General features: G+C 61.8%; 2 protein-coding genes across 4 annotated transcripts; both read right to left on the bottom strand.

Moving 5' to 3' along the window:
* Window positions 1–227: 227 nt before the first annotated feature.
* SEMA3G (semaphorin 3G) lies at window positions 228–12,329 on the bottom strand. 2 transcript variants are annotated; one of them, XM_040076291.1, is made up of 16 exons: window positions 12,242–12,329; window positions 8,710–8,870; window positions 7,728–7,790; window positions 6,170–6,289; window positions 5,458–5,548; window positions 5,251–5,367; window positions 4,857–4,999; window positions 4,663–4,777; window positions 4,504–4,573; window positions 4,183–4,327; window positions 3,702–3,933; window positions 3,496–3,587; window positions 3,190–3,231; window positions 2,794–3,019; window positions 2,360–2,499; window positions 228–2,265 (listed from the first exon to the last, which is right to left on the bottom strand). In XM_040076291.1, the coding sequence occupies exons 1-16, from the start codon at window positions 12,327–12,329 to the stop codon at window positions 1,801–1,803; spliced, it is 2,310 nt and encodes a 769-aa protein (XP_039932225.1). In that variant the 3' UTR covers window positions 228–1,800. The 2 variants fall into 2 exon arrangements, with proteins under 2 accessions (XP_039932225.1, XP_039932226.1); XM_040076292.2 differs by lacking the exons at window positions 8,710–8,870; window positions 12,242–12,329 and having other exon boundaries at window positions 4,857–4,916; window positions 7,728–7,786.
* A 1,470-nt stretch (window positions 12,330–13,799) lies between these two features.
* ACY1 (aminoacylase 1) lies at window positions 13,800–19,619 on the bottom strand. 2 transcript variants are annotated; one of them, XM_040076136.2, is made up of 15 exons: window positions 19,565–19,619; window positions 18,236–18,380; window positions 17,577–17,641; window positions 16,945–17,049; window positions 16,743–16,837; window positions 16,476–16,552; window positions 16,121–16,210; window positions 15,830–15,886; window positions 15,647–15,720; window positions 15,498–15,547; window positions 15,169–15,313; window positions 15,018–15,086; window positions 14,844–14,923; window positions 14,505–14,565; window positions 13,800–14,365 (listed from the first exon to the last, which is right to left on the bottom strand). In XM_040076136.2, the coding sequence occupies exons 2-15, from the start codon at window positions 18,342–18,344 to the stop codon at window positions 14,201–14,203; spliced, it is 1,242 nt and encodes a 413-aa protein (XP_039932070.1). In that variant the 5' UTR covers window positions 18,345–18,380; window positions 19,565–19,619; the 3' UTR covers window positions 13,800–14,200. The 2 variants fall into 2 exon arrangements, with proteins under 2 accessions (XP_039932070.1, XP_039932071.1); XM_040076137.2 differs by having other exon boundaries at window positions 18,236–18,368; window positions 19,565–19,603.
* Between the last annotated feature and the right edge of the window lie 27 nt (window positions 19,620–19,646).

Genomic DNA, 19,646 nt, shown 5'->3' with positions numbered 1-19,646 from the left:
TCTGGTCTCCATTCCTGCTCAGTTTGAAGCATTGCTGGCTCTGGTGCCACCTCCAGCCTGTCACAGTTCACCTCAGGGCCAGGTCCCATGCGCAGCAGAGCCCTCAGGACTCCTTTTGCTGCCTCCCCCCAAAATGGGCAGCCCAGTGCCTGCCCTGTGGAGCACAGGGGTCACTCGGAGGCAGAAGGGTGCAGGCGTTCCAGCACGGGTCAGTGCAGGCCCTGCAGAGCTGTTTAATCCAAGCCCTGAGGAGTCAGACTCCTGTCTCATTTCTGGCTTCCCACCCAGGTTCCTCCTTGTCTCTGCTTGTTGGCTGTTGTTCTCCTGTGCCCCCCAGGCCTGCGATCATCCAAATCCACGTGCTTGCCTCCCGTCTGGCCCCATAAATCAGCTCTACCAGCAGCACTCCCCTCCCTGCAGGACATGTCCCAGCCTACCAGCCCCAGCACAGCTCTCCCATCCCAGGAGACACACAGAGCTTGCAGGAGAGGTGGGACAGGGCGCTGGAGAAGGGGGCCAGGACCCCCCGCCAGTCTCCGTGGTGTGGGGCAGTGCTGCTGAGGGACTTTGCTCCCGGGGAGCCGCTGCTGCAGCACAAACGCACCCAGGGGGGAGAGATGACATCACGACTGGCTTTGTGTGAGCTATTTAGGGCCTTTAAATTATTATTATTATTATTATTTTTCTTTCCCGTTCCTCCAGCTCTGAACAATGCCTGTCCCGGCGGGGCTGCAGTTCACACCATTGTGTGGGGCTGCCCTGCCTCAGGAAGGGGCAGATCTTTATCACCTGGGGCTGACTGTGAGTGAGCTCATGCTGGATGAGGAAAGCAAGGAACACCTTGCAGGCAGCCTGGAGGTGCCCTCCATGCACCTACCCCCAACCCCTGCGTTTGGGGGAGGCCCTGGGTGCTGGTTTAGCTCCACCAGGCAGCAGGAGCCCACCCAAACCAGCCATGTCCCACGCAGCCCTGCGGGACCACCAACCAGCAGAAACCACCCCAGCTGTGGTGCAGCCCCCCAAACTCTGCTGGGGCTGCCTTCTGCCCGTCCCTGCTCCCACCTGGGCACAGCGACAGCGGTGGCATTAGCGCCTCTCCCAGTGTTTACCCAGGAGCAGGTCTAACCTGCCCGCAGCTGTTTGCTTTTGTCCCATAAAACTGGCTGTGGGGCGGACAGGGGAGGTGGGGAGCTGCACCCAGAAACAGGCTGGCACTGCTGAATGTGTCCCAGGGCCAAGGGAAGGTAGGAAGTAGTGCTGTCCCCTGAGATACATCCTGGATGGCACGGCACAGCTCCAGCTCCCCAGGCACAGCTGGTGACAGGGCTCCTCCTGCACACAGAGGCTTTTTGGGATGATGCTGGCTTTCCCCCCCACACGAGCAGGCATCATCTTCCCCAGGCTCTGTGCTGCTGTGGAGGGAGCCTGGAGCCATCAGCCACTCCCCATGGCACCACACGCGGCCCCAGTATTCATGAGGGATCCAGCCAGCATCTGGGTGACAGCATGGCCTGGGTGGCACTGTGCCACTGTGCCCCAGCCCACCCAGGGACTACGGCCCCCACCTGCTACATCACCTGCAAGAGCAACGGGGGCCAACGAGTCCCACCTCACCACCTGTTTGTGGGGTGGCCCTGCCACCGCTGAGGGTGACGGGAACTTGCCCATCCACTCGGGCCAGGGGGAGCAGGCTGGCAGCACTGCAAGCCACGCAGCAGGCCAAGAGGCCCCCGGGGCCACCAGCAGCACAGGGAGCTGGTACGTGCCCAGGGCTGCCCCACGTCCATGACCCTGCCCTCTCTAAGTGGGCGGTGCTTGCCGGGGCACACGGTTCCTCTCGCTGTGGGGTTTGGCTGTCCGTCCTTTCTTGGCCACGTCCACACCAGCCAGGACCAGCTTGGCCTGGGCCAGTTTGCTCTTGCGGTGGTGAGGGCGGCTGCTGCACCAGAGGCGGGCGCAGTACTCCTCCACTCGCCGAGGGTTGTGGGAGCTGATGAGGTGCATGATGTCCTTGAACCAGGTTTTGGGAGCCTGTGGCACCAGCCGGGGATCGGGGCAGAGCAGGTGTGGGACCTTGTCCCCTCGGCCCCGGGGGAAGGTGTGTGCCAGCTGCTCGCTGGGGATCACCTCCAGGGTGGTCTTGGCCACCATCTGGGTGAAGCCGTGCTCCAGCGTTTTGCAGTAGTAGATGCCGGCGTCGTGCCGGTGCAGCTTGCGGAAAAGCAGCCCGTGCTCCATCTGCAGGATCCGCTCGTCCGTCTTCACCTGTCGGCCACCGTGAGGTTGTGGGGGGGGTCCAGGTCTGGCCCCACATCCCTCCCGTGTCCCCACAAGGGGAGCAGGTGCAAGGGAGGCTCACCTCGTCCCGCTGCTCGTCAGGGGGCCTCTGGACAAACCACTGCACGCTGGCCTGCGGGGACCGGGGCACGCACTCCAGGAAGGTGCTGTTGTCCTCTGCCCCGTAAAGCACCTTCTCCTCAATGCTCTCAAAATCATCCACTAGGGAAAAGACAGGCACAGGCTCACGCGGAGGGCAGAGCCAGGCTTCCACCTGTTCAGGTGTCAGCCCCCCTTGGCCACCGTGTGGCTTCATCCCCTTCTCTCCCAGAGGCCAGACCCAGCCGCAGCAGCACCCACCTTCTCTTGGGGCATGCCCTGTCCTACGAGATGGGCAGGTGAGGGTGCCCACGTGGAATGGGTACAAGCCCCTCTGTGTGCTAGGGCTGTGCATGTCAGGACATCTTGGAGCACCTGGAGGAGACCCTCAGCCCTGCAGTCCCCCCAGTCTCTCACCGGTCAGGTTCTGGTCCAGACACTGGTGTGCAGGGTTGCTGTGGCGGGCATCCTGGCGGCGATGGCGGTGCTTGCTGGAGGGCTGGGCGTGGGTGCAGGCAGTGCCATCCCAGGCACAGTAGGGATCCCTGGCCAGGCAGCACTCGGCACAGGCAGTCCCGTAGGACTCACACTGGTGCAGCCGTACCTGGGCCACCGCGAGACTGGAGCCCACGTAGAGCGTTTGCTGGGGGAACAGCACCAAGGCGGTGATGTTGGCAACCCCCATGGGCTTGGCACCTGGAGACCCAGTCAGGACACCCCAGGGCAAGCATCACATGGCTTTAAGAGGCTGGTGACCGCAGCTGGTCACCTGCCCCGTCCCCAGCCCCATGGCTGAGCCGTGTCTGTACTCACACGCTTGACGGAGATCTCCATCTGGGTGATCGGCACAGGCATCTGTAGGGGAGGGGAATGGACATCGGGCTGGCATAATCCTCACCACAGACAGCCCAGCTCATTTAGAGCCACCAGGGCTTGGCAGAGCATCAGGAATGTTTTGGGGAGGGTGAAAATACCCCCAGCCACCCTCTGCGCTCACAACCCTCACACCTTCCAGAGACGAACAACACAGTGACAGCCCTGAGCCTCCAACACCACGCGTGCCCTCAACCTGAGCCCACCCCACTGCTCCCCCCTTGCAAGTGGGGCAGTAAATGTCACCTTAAAAACCTGCAGCTCCTCCAGAATGACTTCTTCAGTCGTGGCTGAGCTCGTCTTCTGCGTGACCACCACCTTCAGCACCGAGCCAGCATCTGGGGGCCAAGGAGGACGGACGTGTGAGCACCCTGCACCACACAGCGCAGGGGAATGCCCACTGGGACCCCCAGCTCTGCAGCTCCTGCCTGCACTCTGCTCCCGCTGCTCACCTGTGCCAAGGAAGAGGATGTCGTGCTGCCCGTCCTCGGCCTCCACCCTGTCCACCACGAGCTGGCGCAGCCGGTGGGGCAGGTCTGTCTTCACGAGGAGGGGCCGGCGGTGCCGGGGGTACACGGGCTTGTGCATGAGGGGGTGAGCGCGGGCAAAGTGCAGCACCTCGTCGGGGAAGTCCTTGGTGGTGCCGTACTGCTGCCGGGGCTGGTTGGTGGTCTTGCTGGGACACTGCAGGCACAAAAGGGGACCAGCTCAGCCTAGCCACCCCAGCAGCCATCACTCCTTCCCCTTCCATCGCCGCCCAGAGCTGTCTCGGGTCCCTCTCTGCCTTCCAGTTTGGAATCCATCTTTGCCAGACCTTGGCAGACCACCAGCTGACCTCTCCAGCAGGTCAGAAGATGGGGGGTGGCTCCATCACCACCCCAGAAGAGCAGCTGGAGGAGCAGAGGTGACCTGGAGATCCAGGGAGTCGCTTACCACGCCCGGCCGTGGGTAGGGCACCCTGCCCTCGTAGGCAGCCCACTGGTGCTGGGGGCTCTCTCGGTGGGCAAAGGGCCCGTTGAAGACGTCGCGGATGTCGGCCATGCGGTACACACAGACAGCAGAGCCCCGGAAAACGTGGCTGCAGTGGGACGGAGAGCGGGTTGAGCAGAGCCGTGCTTGGCACTGCTGGCAGTGGGAACACCGACAGCCCCGAGCAGAGCAGGGGAGCAGCCAGCAACCCTCGGTGACAGTGACAGGGCAGGTCACGGGCAGCTGCAGCTGCCTGTCCCCAGAGGCCGGAGCTGCACCACCCACCTGACAGTGCTGAAAAGGGCATAGATCTCCGGGCTCTTCCCATCCTTCGTCCTCAGCAAGAAGACATCCTCTGGAAATGAAAGCATGGGGTTTTTCCTGGAATCCAGCTAAGTGAGTAGCCACCAACTGACTAGCTCCAGTGATACATGCACGCCTTACCCAGCTCATCAAAGTAGGTGTCGATGCCACCAGGGCCGGGGACTGAGCACACCAGCCGGGCCTTGTTGAAGGTACTCCACTTGTTGACCAGCACCCTCTGGCCACCAACATCATTCTGCAGGGACAGGGAGTATCAGGGCCACTGCTGTGACTTCGTGCATCCCCGTCCCCCACGGTCCCCGCCAGCATCTTACCACGCAGACGCGCCCCACGCGGCTGACGATGGTGTGCTCCTTGCTGTCTGCCTCCACCACCTTCTCCGTGAAGAAGAAATAGGCTTTGTTATTGTCCCGGTCATCATTGTCTGGGATCAAGTGGGCTGCCACAAATTTGGGATCTACAAGCAAGAGCCAGCCATGTCAGGTGGGGAGAGAGGGTGCAGCTCCCACTCCCAGACCCCCAGCCCACGCTGGAGCTGGATGCCAGCCAGGGCCACCCCCAGACCTTGCTGCCCTGGTGCCTTTCCCTGCTCTTAGCTGGCATGGGGGATGCTGCACCACAGCAACAGATGCTCTGGCTACCACAAGGTTCATGGTCCCCAGCATTAGCCCTGCTGGGGGAAATGGAGGGGCAGAGGGAAGCTGTTACCGTTGAGCAAGCGCTGGTCCACCTCTGTGCGCAGGGCGGGGCGGGTCCCCATGCTGCGGAAAACGCCGGGATCGCGTCCCAGGAAATCTGCAGTGAGGCCAGCATACAGCTCCCCACCTGCAAAAACACCACAGCCAGCTGGCTGGCACGGGGACCATCCCTGGGACACACCCCCAGGGGTCTCAGATCCTGAGGAACACAACCCACCGATGACGGTGCTGGCGAAAGCACGGCTGGGCTCGTGCGGGCACCTGCCCCGGCCGGTCTCCACGCGGGCAGGGTCCAGGCTGAAGGTGTGCTGGGGAGAGGAGCAGGCAGGTGAGCCCTGGGCTGTGCCTGGACGTGCAGGGGCCACCTCTGCTCCCTGCCCCACTTGCACCTCACTCAGTGCACCCAAAGGACCAGCTGGAAGCAGGATGCATGTTTTTTTGGGCAAGACTGATCCCACGAGGGTGCGCAGCAGCTGAAGAGGAGTCACCAGCCCCGTTGCTTGCCTGCCTGCCTGGTCAGAGTCACCATGGTACGGAGACAGGGCTGCTGCTGCTGCCCAGACAGGGCCAGGCTGTGGGGAGGGCTCTGAGGGGTGTCCTGCCATTCCACTACAGCCAAGTGATTTACAAGCAGTGAGCTGGGAGAGGAAAAAAATACCACCCCCACCTCAGCCCCTGGCAGGACACCAGCCCCTGGGGACATGTCTATAAAAGGGATCCCAGGCCAGACAGGTGGGAAAGCTGGAGAGGGGGTAGCAGAAAGACAAAGGGACAGCAGGGAGCTGGTTCCTGACACTCACCCCACCAGTTATTCACGTTAGAGCAAGCTACACATCCCGTGTCCCCTTGCAGTCCCAAGGCCTCTCAGAGGAGAGACAGGCAATGGGGACCTACATTCCAGGGGTGTCCTGCTGGGGATGCTGCCCTACCTCGCCACGGTGCCCCACGTAGATGAAGGTGCACATGGGGTGGAAGGCGCCTGTCCCGCAGGCCAGCAAGTGTGTCCGGTTGTAGGGATGCAGCACACGGACATAGTTGGCACAGTCAGTCTGGGGGGACAGCAGAGGAGAGGAAGAGTCACCAAGAATTGGTGCTTTTCTCACCCCCAGCTCCCTGCTTCTGCCTGGGGCCCTACGACAGTGGATGAGCCCCAGCCCTGGCTCCCTGGGCTCCACCCAGGCTCCCTGCCTCCAGCCTGGTGCCAGGGATCTGGGGTGGCAGCTTGTGCCCACTGACAGGGACTTCATCTGGGTGGACCCCAGCCCACAGCAAAATGACAGAGCTTTTTACTGGTCCTCTGCTGCCAAGAGCATCCCAGGGGATCCAGTTGCCACCTGGGCATCTCCTGCCCACGGGCTCCTGTGCACACATTCCATGCTAGCCAGGGGAGCAACATCACCTGCCCTGCAAGCTCCAAACCCCTGGCGCCCAGGACGTGACCTGATACAGGGACATCCTTCCCCATCGTGTTCCTGCTTACGCCAGGGATGAAACAAAAGGAGGAAACAGTGGAGACAGAGACCCACAGGCATCCTGGGCTGCCTCCAGAACAGCCCTGGTCGCTGCTGTCTGGAATTGTCCCCTTCTCTGGGGGACGGCAGCAATGACACATCCAGGGCTGGAGACCTGCCACCTCTGACTTTGTGCATCCTCTCCTGGCAGTTCCCATTGGAAAAGGGCTCCCATCCTTCTCCACCATTAGCTTGGCAGCTCCCCCTGGCCAGCTCCAGCCCTGCCTGCCCTCCATTGTTCCCTCCACAGCGGGATTGGAGGCCCCTCATCTGCTGGGAACGCCGCTGCCGAGCCGCCCCGGGGGTTCCCAGCCTCCTGCTGTTTATTTTCCCTTTGCAAAGAGCCTCTAAAATAGCAAGTGAAAAAAAATATATGTTCAAGAAAAATAAAACGTTGAGCCTGCCCTGGCTTGGATCTGTCGGTGAGAGCTGGTAAAATAAACACAGACAGCAGAACAGGGACTCCTGGGAGCAATTTGTCTGGGCCAGGGGAGCCTTGGGGACTTTCTCCCCGTCACAGTCCTGTTTCATTTCAGGGCAGGGGGATGCAAAGAGGGGTAAGGATTCGGGAACAAGGTCACCAAACCTGAGCCAGTTACAGATTTCCCACCATTGGGGACAGCCAGGATGGGCCAGGCAGTGTTGCTGGGGTCTGGAGCACAGCATGGGGGTTTCGGTCCCTCCAAGCTCTGGTCCCAGAGCCCAGCTATCCCTGCCTGCACATGCAGCCACATTGGGACACACTGCCCACCATTCTGTGGCCACAGGGCTGAGCAGAGCAACTGAGACAGAGTTTCCAGAGCCTGGAGCAAGGCTCTTGCGTGGCCAGGATTGGCCACAGACTCCCAGCCTCAGTTTCCCACTTGCACCAGGATTAACTGGCCCCTGAGCCCCAGGGCCATCCCAACATGGGGGGAGCCATCTGGCACAAGGGAACCCCCAGCCCAGAGCAGAGCACACATGGAGAGAGACTCACCCCCGGGTCCTTCCCCTTCTGAAAACACTCCTCCGTCTGCCCAGGGCGGGGTGGCCAATAGACCTGGAACACAAAGGGTCCGTTGGAGCAGGGATGGGGACACAGCAAGGACCCAGCCATGCAAATCCACATCCCCAGGCTGCCAATGGCAAGGGGATGGAGAGAGGGACCACAGCTCCCTGGAGCCCACCCAGCCCAGGACTCCCACCCTACAACCCCAAGCAGGACCCTTCCTCCTGGGGAGAAGCATCCTGGCAGTCACAGCCCGCAGCTGGGCTGGGTTTGGGGTGGTCACGATGTCCCCCACAGCCTTTAGCAGCTCTCGGACCAAGCGCAGCTTGGGTACACGAGCCCTTGACCCCAGCGCAGTGACCCAGCACACCAAGGGGCACTTCATTTCCTCCTCCTCTTTCTTCAGCTAGAAACAGCCCAGAGCCGCGTTTGAAAAACAAAAAGTCAAAGTGGAGAGGGTGTAAAGGAGGGGAGCCATCACCCAGCACCATCATTCTCTTCCATCGCCTCTCCCACCAAGGAACCAGGAGAGATCTGGGGACTTTGCCAGGTGAAGCCTGGCACAACTTCTTACAGTGATGGATCCCTTTAGCTCTTTGTCTCTGCAGGTTTCAGCTGAATATTTGGCCTGTGAAGGGGATGCCCAGCACTCCCCATGGCAGTTTTTTAGAAGAGTGATGTCAAAAACAATGCTCGGTACCCAGGAATCACTGGTGAGCTGCACCACCAGTCTCCTAGGCTGATGATCATGACTAATTGCCAGCTAATTTCCCTCCAGCCACCACAGCCAGCCTGCCCTTGCCAGGCAGTACAAGTTTACAGAATCATTTCGAGGCACTTGACACGAGGCAGTCCCCAGGGCAGGCCTTGTTTCAGAATGACTTTGCCCAGCTCCGTTGGGCACCGACAGGTCCACAGGAGGCCAGGGTGGGGACAGACACCCCAGGATGCTCAGCAGCACCCTGCTCACCTCCTTGGCATCTGCACTGGCCCCGTCCAGGAGTAGGGAGTAGAGCACATCCTTCCCCCCGATGAAGAGCCGGTCACGGTACTCATCCAGGTAGAGCGAGCGGAAGCCCAGGAAGCCGCGGTGGCCAAAGAAGAGGACGGAGCGGTTGGTGCCTAAAAGCTCTGCCAAGAAGAGATGAAAGCATCAGCAGAAGCCATCCCAGCCCCAAGGGCTCCTCTGAGCCGCTGCTTCTGAGTGTTATGGAGTTGTCCTGGAGTCAGTAAAGCTGCTCAGAGCCACTCCAGACTGCAGCATCTGTCTCCATCCCTTCTTGGAGGCATGGACATCCCAGCCTCAACCTGCCTGGAGTGCTCTTCTCCCCACCAGCCAAGGACAAAGCTGCAGAGCCAACAAGCAGCAGGGTCCTAGGCAAGGTTGCCACCCCCAGCAAGGTTTGGCCAAACCACCCCAGGCTCCTGCTGCGGCCATGCCCCAGCAAGCTGGGCTGTGCCATCAGCCCCAGGGCTCACGCAGAGCTGGGGCGGTGGCGAGACTGAACGCGGGGTGGGCAGAAGGCAGGTCCTGTCCCTGCTGGGTGCCAGCCAAGGACACAATAGCAGGCACACAGCCAGTGCCATGGGGAAACTGCCACACAAAGCCCGCTGCTGCCACTGCCACCAGAACTCACGGACAGGAAAGCTTCCTCCATGGCACAGACAAGGCACTTGGGGAGAGGCACCAGCATGGGGGCATCCTAGGGATGGACAGGCTGCATCCCTGGGATGGACATCACATCCTAAAGCAACAGGGTCTGACAGCCAAAGCCCCCAGAGCAAGTCCAAGCCTGAATCTCGTGGGGTGCCAAGGGGACCCTCACAGTGACGATGACACAGGGGCAGTGGCTGGATTGGTTTCCAGTGGGAAATTACTTTAAGGGTCATTAAGTCGGCACAGTGGCGCCCACACAGCTGCCACAGCAGCCAGAGGGTATGGCTCAGCTTCATGGGGCTCTGAAAACCCATCCCAACCCCAGGCCAGGCCACTGTGCCTGCCAGATAGAGAAGGAGGACAAAGCACCATTGATGAGCACAGCTCTGTCCCCAAACCCCCTCCAGCCCGGAAGACTGCCAGCCACTGCTGCTGACCCCAGGGAAAGACCCAGCCCCGGCATCTCCCACACATCCCCGTGAGAGGGGAGGTGCTGCTGGGACAAATCCAGTCACCACAGGTCAGGACACAGGGGTACCAAGTCCTGCTTTTGCTGGGGGGACATTTGTCACTTCCAGCAAGGAGGTGGCCAGCGACACAGTGCCCCATCCTGGAGGGAAATGCCTCTTCTAGGCCCTGCAAGGGAGACAAGTCCATCCCCAGCAGGGGACAACAGACACCTTCACCCATTCACACCCCCTGTCCCTGCCCAAGGGCAGCCCCAGTGCCCGAAGTGGTGGTGCCAGTGGCACGGAGGGAATAGTCCCAGCGGCTCCATCCTCATCGGAAAGACCACTGTGCTCGCAAGCAGAGCTGGCTCCAGGCGGTGGCGGCCCCTCCCCGTCTGGTACCCTCCTCCCTGTGTCCTCCCAGCATCAGGTCCGTCCGTATCGCCGCGTCCAGCCCAGGAAAATGCTGTCAGCTCCTTCTATTCTTGCCCAAGCAATAATATTTTCCCAGCTCAAAACAACACTGGCAAAGTCGGCAGGCTCCTTTCATTGTTTCAGGCAAGGCTTCCCCTTCTCCCCCAGACCCGGCGGATTCCTCCTGCGCCTCGGGTTACACTGGCTCAGGGCGCCTTCCTCTTCAGCTCCCCAGGGAACAGCCCTTTGCCGTGCCCCATCCATCCCTGGGACACCTTTACCCCAGGGTGGGGCTCCCACGGGAGCCACCCCCCAGCTGGGGATCCCTGGGCAGGGACGGCGAAGAGCACCGGGCAATGCTTCTGGGGAAACAGCAAAATGCTCGTTCCCCTCTTACGTGAGCCGCTGCTGGAAGTCGAAACAAAAGGGAAAGAGCGGCTTGAAGTGTGAGGGAGAGCTGGGTGCACGGCCAGCTCTGCACCCACGGCACAACGCCTGTCCCTGTCACCCCAAAGTCACCTCGCAGCCAGAGCCACCAGCCAGGCAGAGCCTAGGTCGAGGAGCTCTGTACAAACAGAGCTTCGGCCCACCACGCTTTAAATTTCAGAGGCTCTAATGTCTTTAATTGAAAAATTTTTTTTTTCTTTTTCTTTTTTCTTTTTTCTCTTACCCTGGGGAGAAGGCGGTGTCAGAATTTGTTTCATGGGAAATTTCACTTTCTGTTTCCAATTTGGAAGACGAATAGATTAATCAGCTTAAGGGGGAAAAAAAAAATTTAAAAAGCTTCCAAAGGTGGCTCGCTCCCCGTGGGAGGCTGAGGAGCTTCCACCCCGCCCCGGGCAGCTCCTCGCACCTGGGAAACGGCCCCGCACGGCTGGACTTTGTGCTGGAGTGGATCAGACACTGAGCCAGACCCTAAGCCCCACGATTCACCTCTACTGAGACCCCAAATCCCCTCAGCCTGCTGCCAAGCCCTGCCTGAGGACACCGGATCGCATCACCGGGCAGAGCCACGAGCCATCCCGGGCTCCCACGATAAGGGGATCGGGGCACTGCGTGCCTCAGTTTCCCGTTCAACAGAGGCAGCCCCTGGGGTCACCTGCTGTGCCCCAGGACAGAGGAAGGGCTGCAGCCACACCCGGGATCCCCTGGCCCAGGCAGCAAAGGAGCAGACTTTCCCTGGCACTGCAGCTCCCGAGGCTCTGGAAGTGCTGGACTGCCCGGGTCTTTCTCCCTTCTGTTAAGGAAGGGGGAAAATACCCATTATGCAATTTATTTTATGATTTTATGCTGATTTTTTTTTAGAGCGGGTTCATTGCTTTGAGAGGAGCTCGGGGCGCCCCAGGCTCTGTCAAGTTCGGCTGGAGCAGCCCATGGATTAGGTTGGCAGAGCGGGGGATGCGGCGAGCCAGAGCAGGATCACAAGGAGAGTTTTAATTAAAACCGAGCACTGCCCCCGCAGCCCCCGAGGGGCCCCGGCACCCCAGCACCCGCACCCAGCGCCACGGGGCTCGGAGGGCGCAGCCCGGGACCCCCCCAGCCGGCCCAGGGCAGGATGCCGAGCACCCTCCACGCCGCGGGACCACCCACGCACCGCAGCACCCACCCGGCACACCGGCCAAAGCGTGCCGGGGCCAGAACACCGCCGCGCCTCAGTTTCCCCGCACTCCGCGTGGGAGACGATCCCCCAAGGGAAGCGACACATCCCCTGACCCCGTCACCCGGGCTCCTCTCTTCCCTCCTCTCCTCCTCGGGGGTTCCCTACGTCCCGCGTGGGGAGCGGAGAGTGCCGGGCAGCCACGCACCGAAACCCCAGCCCAGCCCGAGCCCCCAGCACAATGTGCCCACCAACCGCACCAAAAACCACCCCGCACTTCGGCTGCGGCGCCCGCAGCTGAGGCTCCCCCAGGGGGGACCCCGAGGTCACCTCTCCGTGGCCAGCCCTCCCCCGTCCCGCAGCAGGTGCCCCCGGCCCGGCTCACCGCGGTAGGACAAGCGGAGCCGGGGCAGGCTGTGCCCCGCCGCCCAGAGCCAGCACAGCGACAGCGACACCGCCACGGCCGCCCGCATCCCGCCGCCGCCGCGCCCCCGGCCGTCGGTGGCACCGAGCTTTTATGGGGCCGGCATCCGACCGCCCCCGGCCCGCCCCGGCCCGCCCCGGCCCGGCCCCGCCATACCCCAGCCCTGGGCGGCGGGGATGCGCGGGGGGACGGCTCCATCTCCCGGGGGGACCCTGAGAACTCCGCACACCCCCAGGGGTCCCCTGCCAGCAACGCTCTAGAGGTTACTGCAGTCCCCTTCCGCAGCCGTGACCCTGCCAGCACCTCTGGCTCATCCCTGAGGATGGGGCCGAGGGACGGAAGCTCTGGTCCCCCAGCCGTGCCCTCCTGGAGGAATAGGACAGGGCGAGCAGGCTCGCCCCCCGAGAAGGACGCTCAGCGTGGTGTGACCTCCAAGCACCAGCGAGCGCACCGCTGTCACGTCCCATCTCAGTGCCGGGCCTCCTGGGCGCAGCAGCCAGCTGGGGAAGGGGATGTTCGGGTCGAGGTGGGCATAGGGTGCCGCACGCAGCCCTGGCACGCCGACAGGGCAGGGGATGCAGCGCTGCCTGCCTGCAAGGGCGCCAACACCCCGGGCAAGGATCCTGGCCGGCAAGGACCCCATGGTACCCACACCACTCCCGTGCCGTCCTCCCCCAGGGCTGCTGGGTCACGGGATGTGCTTATATGAGACCGCAGGGAATCCACTGGGATTCTGGCTTCCCTTGGGAGCCTCATCGCACGGCAGGTGTGTCCCACATCCAACCCCATCCCTGCACTGGATGGAGGGGAAGGAGCGGAGGAGCCGATGGCTTCTCCCTCAGGGCTTCATCACCACCAGCCTCATCTCTTCTCCCGCCCGGCACGGGGCAGCCTCATTATCCCCAGCCCCCCAAGGGTTCCAGCAGCTTTCTTAATTAAAACAGAGGTCAGAAGGCTGGGGGCCCCTGGCTCACCCCATACCTTTTGTAATAGAGCGGCTCTGGAAGTGTCCCGAGCAGTGTAAAACCACCCCAATTCGCTCGGCGGGCCCTCGGTTTCCCCAAGAAACCACATGGCTGGGACAGATCCCACGCTCCGGGGTGCTGGGGAGCCACACAGGGCTGGGAACGAGCGAGGAGGAGACGCAGCCGACGGCAGCTCTGGCAGGTAAGCAGAGGTGCCTGCCCAGACCTGCACACTGCCTGCCCTGAGCAGAGGGGCTGTGGAAGCGGCAGAAGCTCTGGAGGGAGGGAAGGACGGAGGGAGGGGAGGAGCAGGATGAATCCCAGCACCCTTCTCCTGAGGCTGATCGGGAGCAGAGGCCCCTCAGCCTGCCCGGGCAGGATCCTGCCTGCACTGCTGTCATCCAGGCAATGAGCCCAGGGGAGGAGAAGCACCCCAGCAAATTGCACTGCACGAGGAAATCTGGGGTGCCTGGGTGAGACCCGGTGGGCAGCACCATCATGGACGGACGGACGGACAGACAGACAGAAGGACCACCCTGCTCCAGGCTGTGCTTACCAAGATTTATTGATAGGGAAGGTGGACAGCACTGGCCCCAACTCCCCCAGCAAGTGGGCAGGGAGGCAGGACAAGGCATGGGGAGGCAGAGTGGGGCACTGGCCAGCCCTTCACCACCCAGCCAGTGCAGCCAGAGATGGCGCAGGGACGGGGGAGGCACTGACACCACCAGGAAAGGCTGGAGGCACCTGGACATGAAGGCTCTACTGGCACCTGGCCAAGGGGGACACAACCCCGTGGGTGTCACCATCAGGCCAGCCCTGAACATAGTCAACGTGGCATGGTGACATCTACACCCCCAGCACGCTGGCAGGTATTGGCTGTGCCCAGCCCCTGCCCCTCTTTTTAAAGCCTTGGGTCTCTCTGCTCCGCACCCCCTTCCTGCCCCTCGCCGGGCACTCAGCGCTCGGCGGGCAGCGGGGGCACCGAGGCCAGGGCAGTCAGGAGGCAGGCATAGATCTCGATGCCCCGCAGGAAGACTTGCTCGTTCAGGAACTCGTTGTGGTCGTGGAGCAGCACCGGGGTGCGGTTCATGGGTGAAAAGCCAATAGCAGGGTGTCCTGCCTGAAGATGGGGAGACACAGAGCGAGCTCAGAGCTGGCATGGGCACCACACGCTCCCTTTCACCTGGACGCAGCTCCTGCTTCGGGCTGCAGGTCTCACGCCAGGCGAGGGACCTGTGGCAGGCTGCCATCACACTCACCGCTCGGATGTAGCGGCTGTCGGTGGCAGCCGGGAAGATCTCAAGCTTGAGCTGCAGCTTCCTGACAAGAGAGACCCTGTGTCAGCATGGACACAGGGCCAGCCGAGGCCCCTGTCCTACTCACACCCCACGGGCAAAGAGACTGTGCCAGGACATCCCTCAGCCCTGCAGGACGCTCCATCCCATCCCTTTTGGGGGGCAACAGGGAGATGCTTTGGCAAATCACATAGCTCCCCATCCCAGCCCCTGACATGACCCCCTGAGATTCCCAGGGGCCACCTGGTTTCCACCACAGGACGTCCCTGCCAGGGTCCTGTCCTTCCTGGGGACACTACTTACATGTCCCTACAGACCCCACTGAAGGCCTTCCACCATGGGTCTGACTCCTCAGTGGAGGTGATGTGTTGGTCCATGCATTTCTGACAAGAGGCAGAGGGCAGATGAAGGGGCAGGGGGTGGCACTTGGCAGGGGAGGGACAGGCACGATACGCCCAGGTGGCTGAGATCCCTCACCTGGTGGAACTCATAGGTGACACCATCCCCGGCACCACGGCACCACGTGGCCACCTGTTCCTCAAAGGCCTGGGGCAGAGACCAGAGGAGGGGTGTGAGCAGGGTACCCTCGTCCCACTCCTCTCCTGGGTGGGGCTGGCACGGTGCCCACCTTCAGGTCCACAGTGGGTGGGATGCGGATGTCGAAGCTGGCAGCCATCTCAGAGGGCACCACGTTGAAGGAGACACCCCCCTCCAGCATGGTCATGTTGAGAGAGGTGACATCCCCGAGGGTCAGCCTTGAGTCGGACTTGAGCCTTGGGGGATGCAAGGGACAGTCACCATCTGCCACCTGGGCAGAAGTGCTTCCCTACCCTCCCGTCACCCAAAATGGGGAAATGAGCACAGGGCAGCAGCACCAGATCGCAGCTTGGCTCGGGATCCCAAAGGGCCCCTCCAGGGACTGAGTAAGCCACTGCCATCCTGCTGCCCATCTCCTACCTCTGCTTCTCGCTCTCCCTGAAGGCCAGGAAGGAGTTGATGACTTTGTGCTGGGGAGGGAAGGGCAGCAGGTGAGGACCAGCCCCACGGGCAGTGCCTGGCAGCCCAGGGCTGGCACGAGGGGTGCACAGGGGGTACCCCTCTCTTACCATCTTCTCAGCTGCCGTGTTGCTGATGAAGCGGGACCCATGGCCGGGGCTGCCCATGCACTTCACCTTTATCCCTGCAGCAGTAGGCATAGAGGGAAGGGTTGAGCAGAAAGCCTGGGATAGCATCAGTGCCCCAGAGCCCAGGAGAGCCAGGGGCAGGGCAGTGGACACACAGATACTCACACCATGGGCTCCTCTCGCCATAGAAGACACTGAAGGTGTCAGATGGGCTGGCCAGGCCTGTGGTGGACACAGACAGGAGTCAGGGGGGCATGGGGATACCATGACGTGCCCCATCTGCTCTGTCCTGGAAGCATTTTCCTCCAGACTGGCACCGTGTGGGTCACTGCCCACGGGAATGATCTCCCAAGGGGTCCCTGGAAGCATGTGGGATGCTGGTGCCTGAGGAGTGATGCCAAGAGGAGTGCGTGCTAAGAGGCGACACGTCCCTGTGCCAGCCCTGCCACTACTCACCCTCATCCATGGCAAAGCCCACGTTGAGTGCTTTGAACTCAGGCCGCTGCACGAACATCTCCATGCCCTTGTGTCCGCCCACCTCCTCATCTGTGGGGGAGAGCCTGGCATGGAGGAAGGAACTGGGGCATCCCCCAGCCCACCAGCCCTAGTCCTCCTTCCATGCCAGCCTGGATGCCATCAGCACACCTGCTGTCCTTGGACATGGAACCCTCTCCAGCCTTGAGCTAGGGGAGGTCAGAATCTGGGGAGCCTGGCTGGGTGGTGCCTGGCTGCCATGGGAGACTCCAGAGCAGCAGCCAGCTGCCAGCCCCTTCTGTTGCTCCTGAGAGGGGCTGGCAGCCCGGGGACTCACCAGGCACAAAGGTGAGGTGGATGGTGCGGGCAAAAGACTTCCCTTCTGTCTTCAGCCTCCGGATGGCCTCAAGATACCTTGCAAGGGAAGGTGGTGTACGGTCATCGTGGAGGAGAGGGGCTTGTGTGCTCTGAGCCACCCCAGGGCAGGTCAAGCAGTGGCACCTCTGGCCCCAGGGACCTTGGGGAGAGCGGCATCCTGTCCTGCATCCCTCAGAGACACCACCAGCACCGTGCTCACCCAGCAGGTGCAGAGCCCTTCACTCACTGGATGGAGACACACTTCATATCCTGGGCACCCCGGGCGTAGATGTTGCCTTGCGAGTCTTTAACTGCCTCAAAGGGTGGGTAGGTCCAGTGCTCCTGCAGGGAGGAGCGTCCACGATGGCAGAGGAGCACAGAGGGCATGGGATCCCATCCAGCCCGTCCTCCTCTCCATGCCCTTCCCACCCCTCAGCCCGTCCCAGCACCTCGAAGACAGGCACGACGTCGGTGTGGGAGTTGAGAAGGATGGAGCGCAGGCGGGGGTTCGTGCCCTGCCAGGTCAGGATCAGCACCACACGGCCCTGGCACACCTGGGGGAGGAAGGCAGGATGTCACCAAGGTCCAGGATGAGGACAGAAAGGCTTGGACCAGCAGGCTGGAGCCAAAAAGCATCAGCTTGGGAAAAGTTTCTGGATGCCACCTGCCACCCCTTTCTCCAGCAGGTCTGCCTGAACCTCCACAGCCAGACAGAGCCCGGCTGCAGGTGCCAAACACAGCTGCAAATCAGAGGAGGGAAGACAAACCCAGCATCTTCCCCTGCTGCCCAGGAGTCTCCCAGGACAGCAGGTGCCCAGCAGGAAGGATGGCCCCAGCCAACGTGACACTGCCAGGTACCCAGCTAATCACAGCACAGGCAGCTGCAAAGGTCAGCAGGGAGCAGCCGGAATACTGGCTTAAGGAAGGGCTCAGGTCAGCAGAGGATTACAGGCAGAGGGGATTCACTCCTCTCTAGCTCTGGGTGAGACACAGGAACATCTTGGTCACTAAGGACCCAAGCACAGGTGGATAGATGGATGGGTGGGTGGACAGACTGAAGGCAGCTTCTCAGCTTGCTCACCTCCACTTTTTGGCAGGCCAAGCCCAGGTCGGTGCCAACACGCTCCAGAAACCGGACAGCTGCATCTGGAGAAGAGTGGGGATGGCCAGAGTTACACTGGGGTCTCTCACTGTGAACCCCCAGGGACCCCAAGGCTCCCTGACCAAGGAAAGGGGTGACAAGAGACACAGATGCTGCAGGTCCTGGACACAAGAAGTGGCCATGAACAGGGATGGGAGCAGCTTATCACCATCCCTTTGGGCTGACTTGGGAAATATGAAAAAAAAAATAAAAATTGAATGGGGGTGAGTTCAGGGAGGCTGTTCTCCAGTGGAGTTTAGGGAGCTCCTCACCAATAAAATGTACTTTATTGGGAAGACATAAATGTTGTCAGAAGGAGATCTACACACAAGATGACCCACCCCCGAGCCAGGGCAGCATGGAAAGCGGAGCAAGGGGCACAGGGCTAGAAGAAGCAAACAGCAGCTCTGAGGGCACTTGAGACGTCCCTGCCCCAACTAAAGGCACCGGCAGAGATAAGGCACAAAGGAGTTCGCTCCTTAACACCACCATCAAAACAGCCACAGCACAGGACTTGGGCACCTGGGTCCAAAGATCAGAGCTGCAAAGCCGCGTTACCCGATCCCCACATGGCTCCCCGTCCTGTCCCCCATCCTCACCATAGTCAGGTTTAGGGTGGACAGTGTCAATCCGCAGGTACTCCCGGAAAAGCGTAACCGAGGGGTTCTCTGAGGCCCCCGTGCTCTTCCCAGGCTTCCCGGGTGCCATGTCTGGGACCAGGGCTGCAAAGCTCTGGGGAAAGAGCTGCAAGATGGTTAATCACCCACCGGCCCCTCCAAAGTCCGCTGGCATGCTCGGTCGTCATAGAAACCAAAGGGAGATGGGGCAAAGGTCTCCCCGTGGGACTCCTGGGACACTGCCACCATGGGAGAAATCCCCCCCAACTTGGGTACAGGGCAGGATAGGGTGTGACCCCCACACCGTCCTGTCCTTCTTCCCCCAAAACACAGGTTCCTGCCCCAAGCACAGAGCCAGGACAGGCTATGATGCCCGGGGAAGGGATGAAATCCAGGGAAGGGCTAGCTGGGAGGAAAGGGAGGCAACTAGGTGAGGGAGTATGAAGAAGGATAAAGGGGAAGAAGGGTATGTTGGGTAGAGAGACATGGTAGTTGGGATTAGCCAGGGGTTAGAGGTTTGTGGGAATGCTGGTGGACGCAGGCAGGGAAGACGGGATGCTGGTCTAAGGGAGTGCAAGTAGGGAAAGGGGGCAGGAGAGCTGCAAGGAAAGGCTCTGGGGGTGCAGAGAAATGGGGGTGGTGAAGGGAAATGAAGGGTTAACAGAGGATAGAGGGACTGGGGGACCACATTAGGGTGACAGGCTACTGTGGGAGCTGTTTGATGGAAGTTGGGCGGCTGTGGTGAGCAGGAGGATGTGGGGTACTCAGGGGCACACGGGGGTTCAGCAGGAGAGATTAAGGCAAATACTGGGGAGGAAATGGGAGCGGGAGGTGCAGAGAGGCTATGAGGGGTGCAGTGGGACTGTGGTTAGGGGTACCATGGCTGGGGTGCAGGCAGGGGGTGCAGAGGTACTGCAGCTGGGATGCACGGACACCGTGGTTAGAGCAGCGGGCAGCGCAGGCTCCCGCGGGTAGGGCTGGAGGGGTACGGGGTGAAGCAGAGGGCAGGCAGGGCACCGAGGTTAGGGCTGCAGCAGCTGCGTTATTGGGGTGCCGGCGTAGCACGGGCAGAAGGGCACTGGATACTGTGGTTAGGAGCGCAGGGGGTGCAAGATACCATGGTTAGGGGTGCAGAACAGCGCGGCAAGGGAGCGCAGGGGAGTACAGGAGGGGTGCAAGGGGGGCGCGGAGGGGTGCAGGGTACCTTGGCCCGGGCTTAAGCGGGGCGAAGGCACCGGGGCACCCACCCGCGGGGTGCTGGGCGCTGCTGCCCGGCTCCGCCGCTCAGCCCCCCGCCGCCCCCGGCCCTACCTCGGCGCTGCTGCCGCCGGCGCTGCCCGCCCGGCCCCGCTCCGCCCGCCGCGCTGCGCTCCGCCCCGCCGGCAGCAGCGGG

This window comes from Hirundo rustica, chromosome 12, assembly GCF_015227805.2.
Source record: "Hirundo rustica isolate bHirRus1 chromosome 12, bHirRus1.pri.v3, whole genome shotgun sequence".
Lineage (NCBI taxonomy): Eukaryota > Metazoa > Chordata > Aves > Passeriformes > Hirundinidae > Hirundo > Hirundo rustica.
Note: the sequence above shows the minus strand (reverse complement) of the source record. Positions and strands in the feature narration are given on the sequence as shown.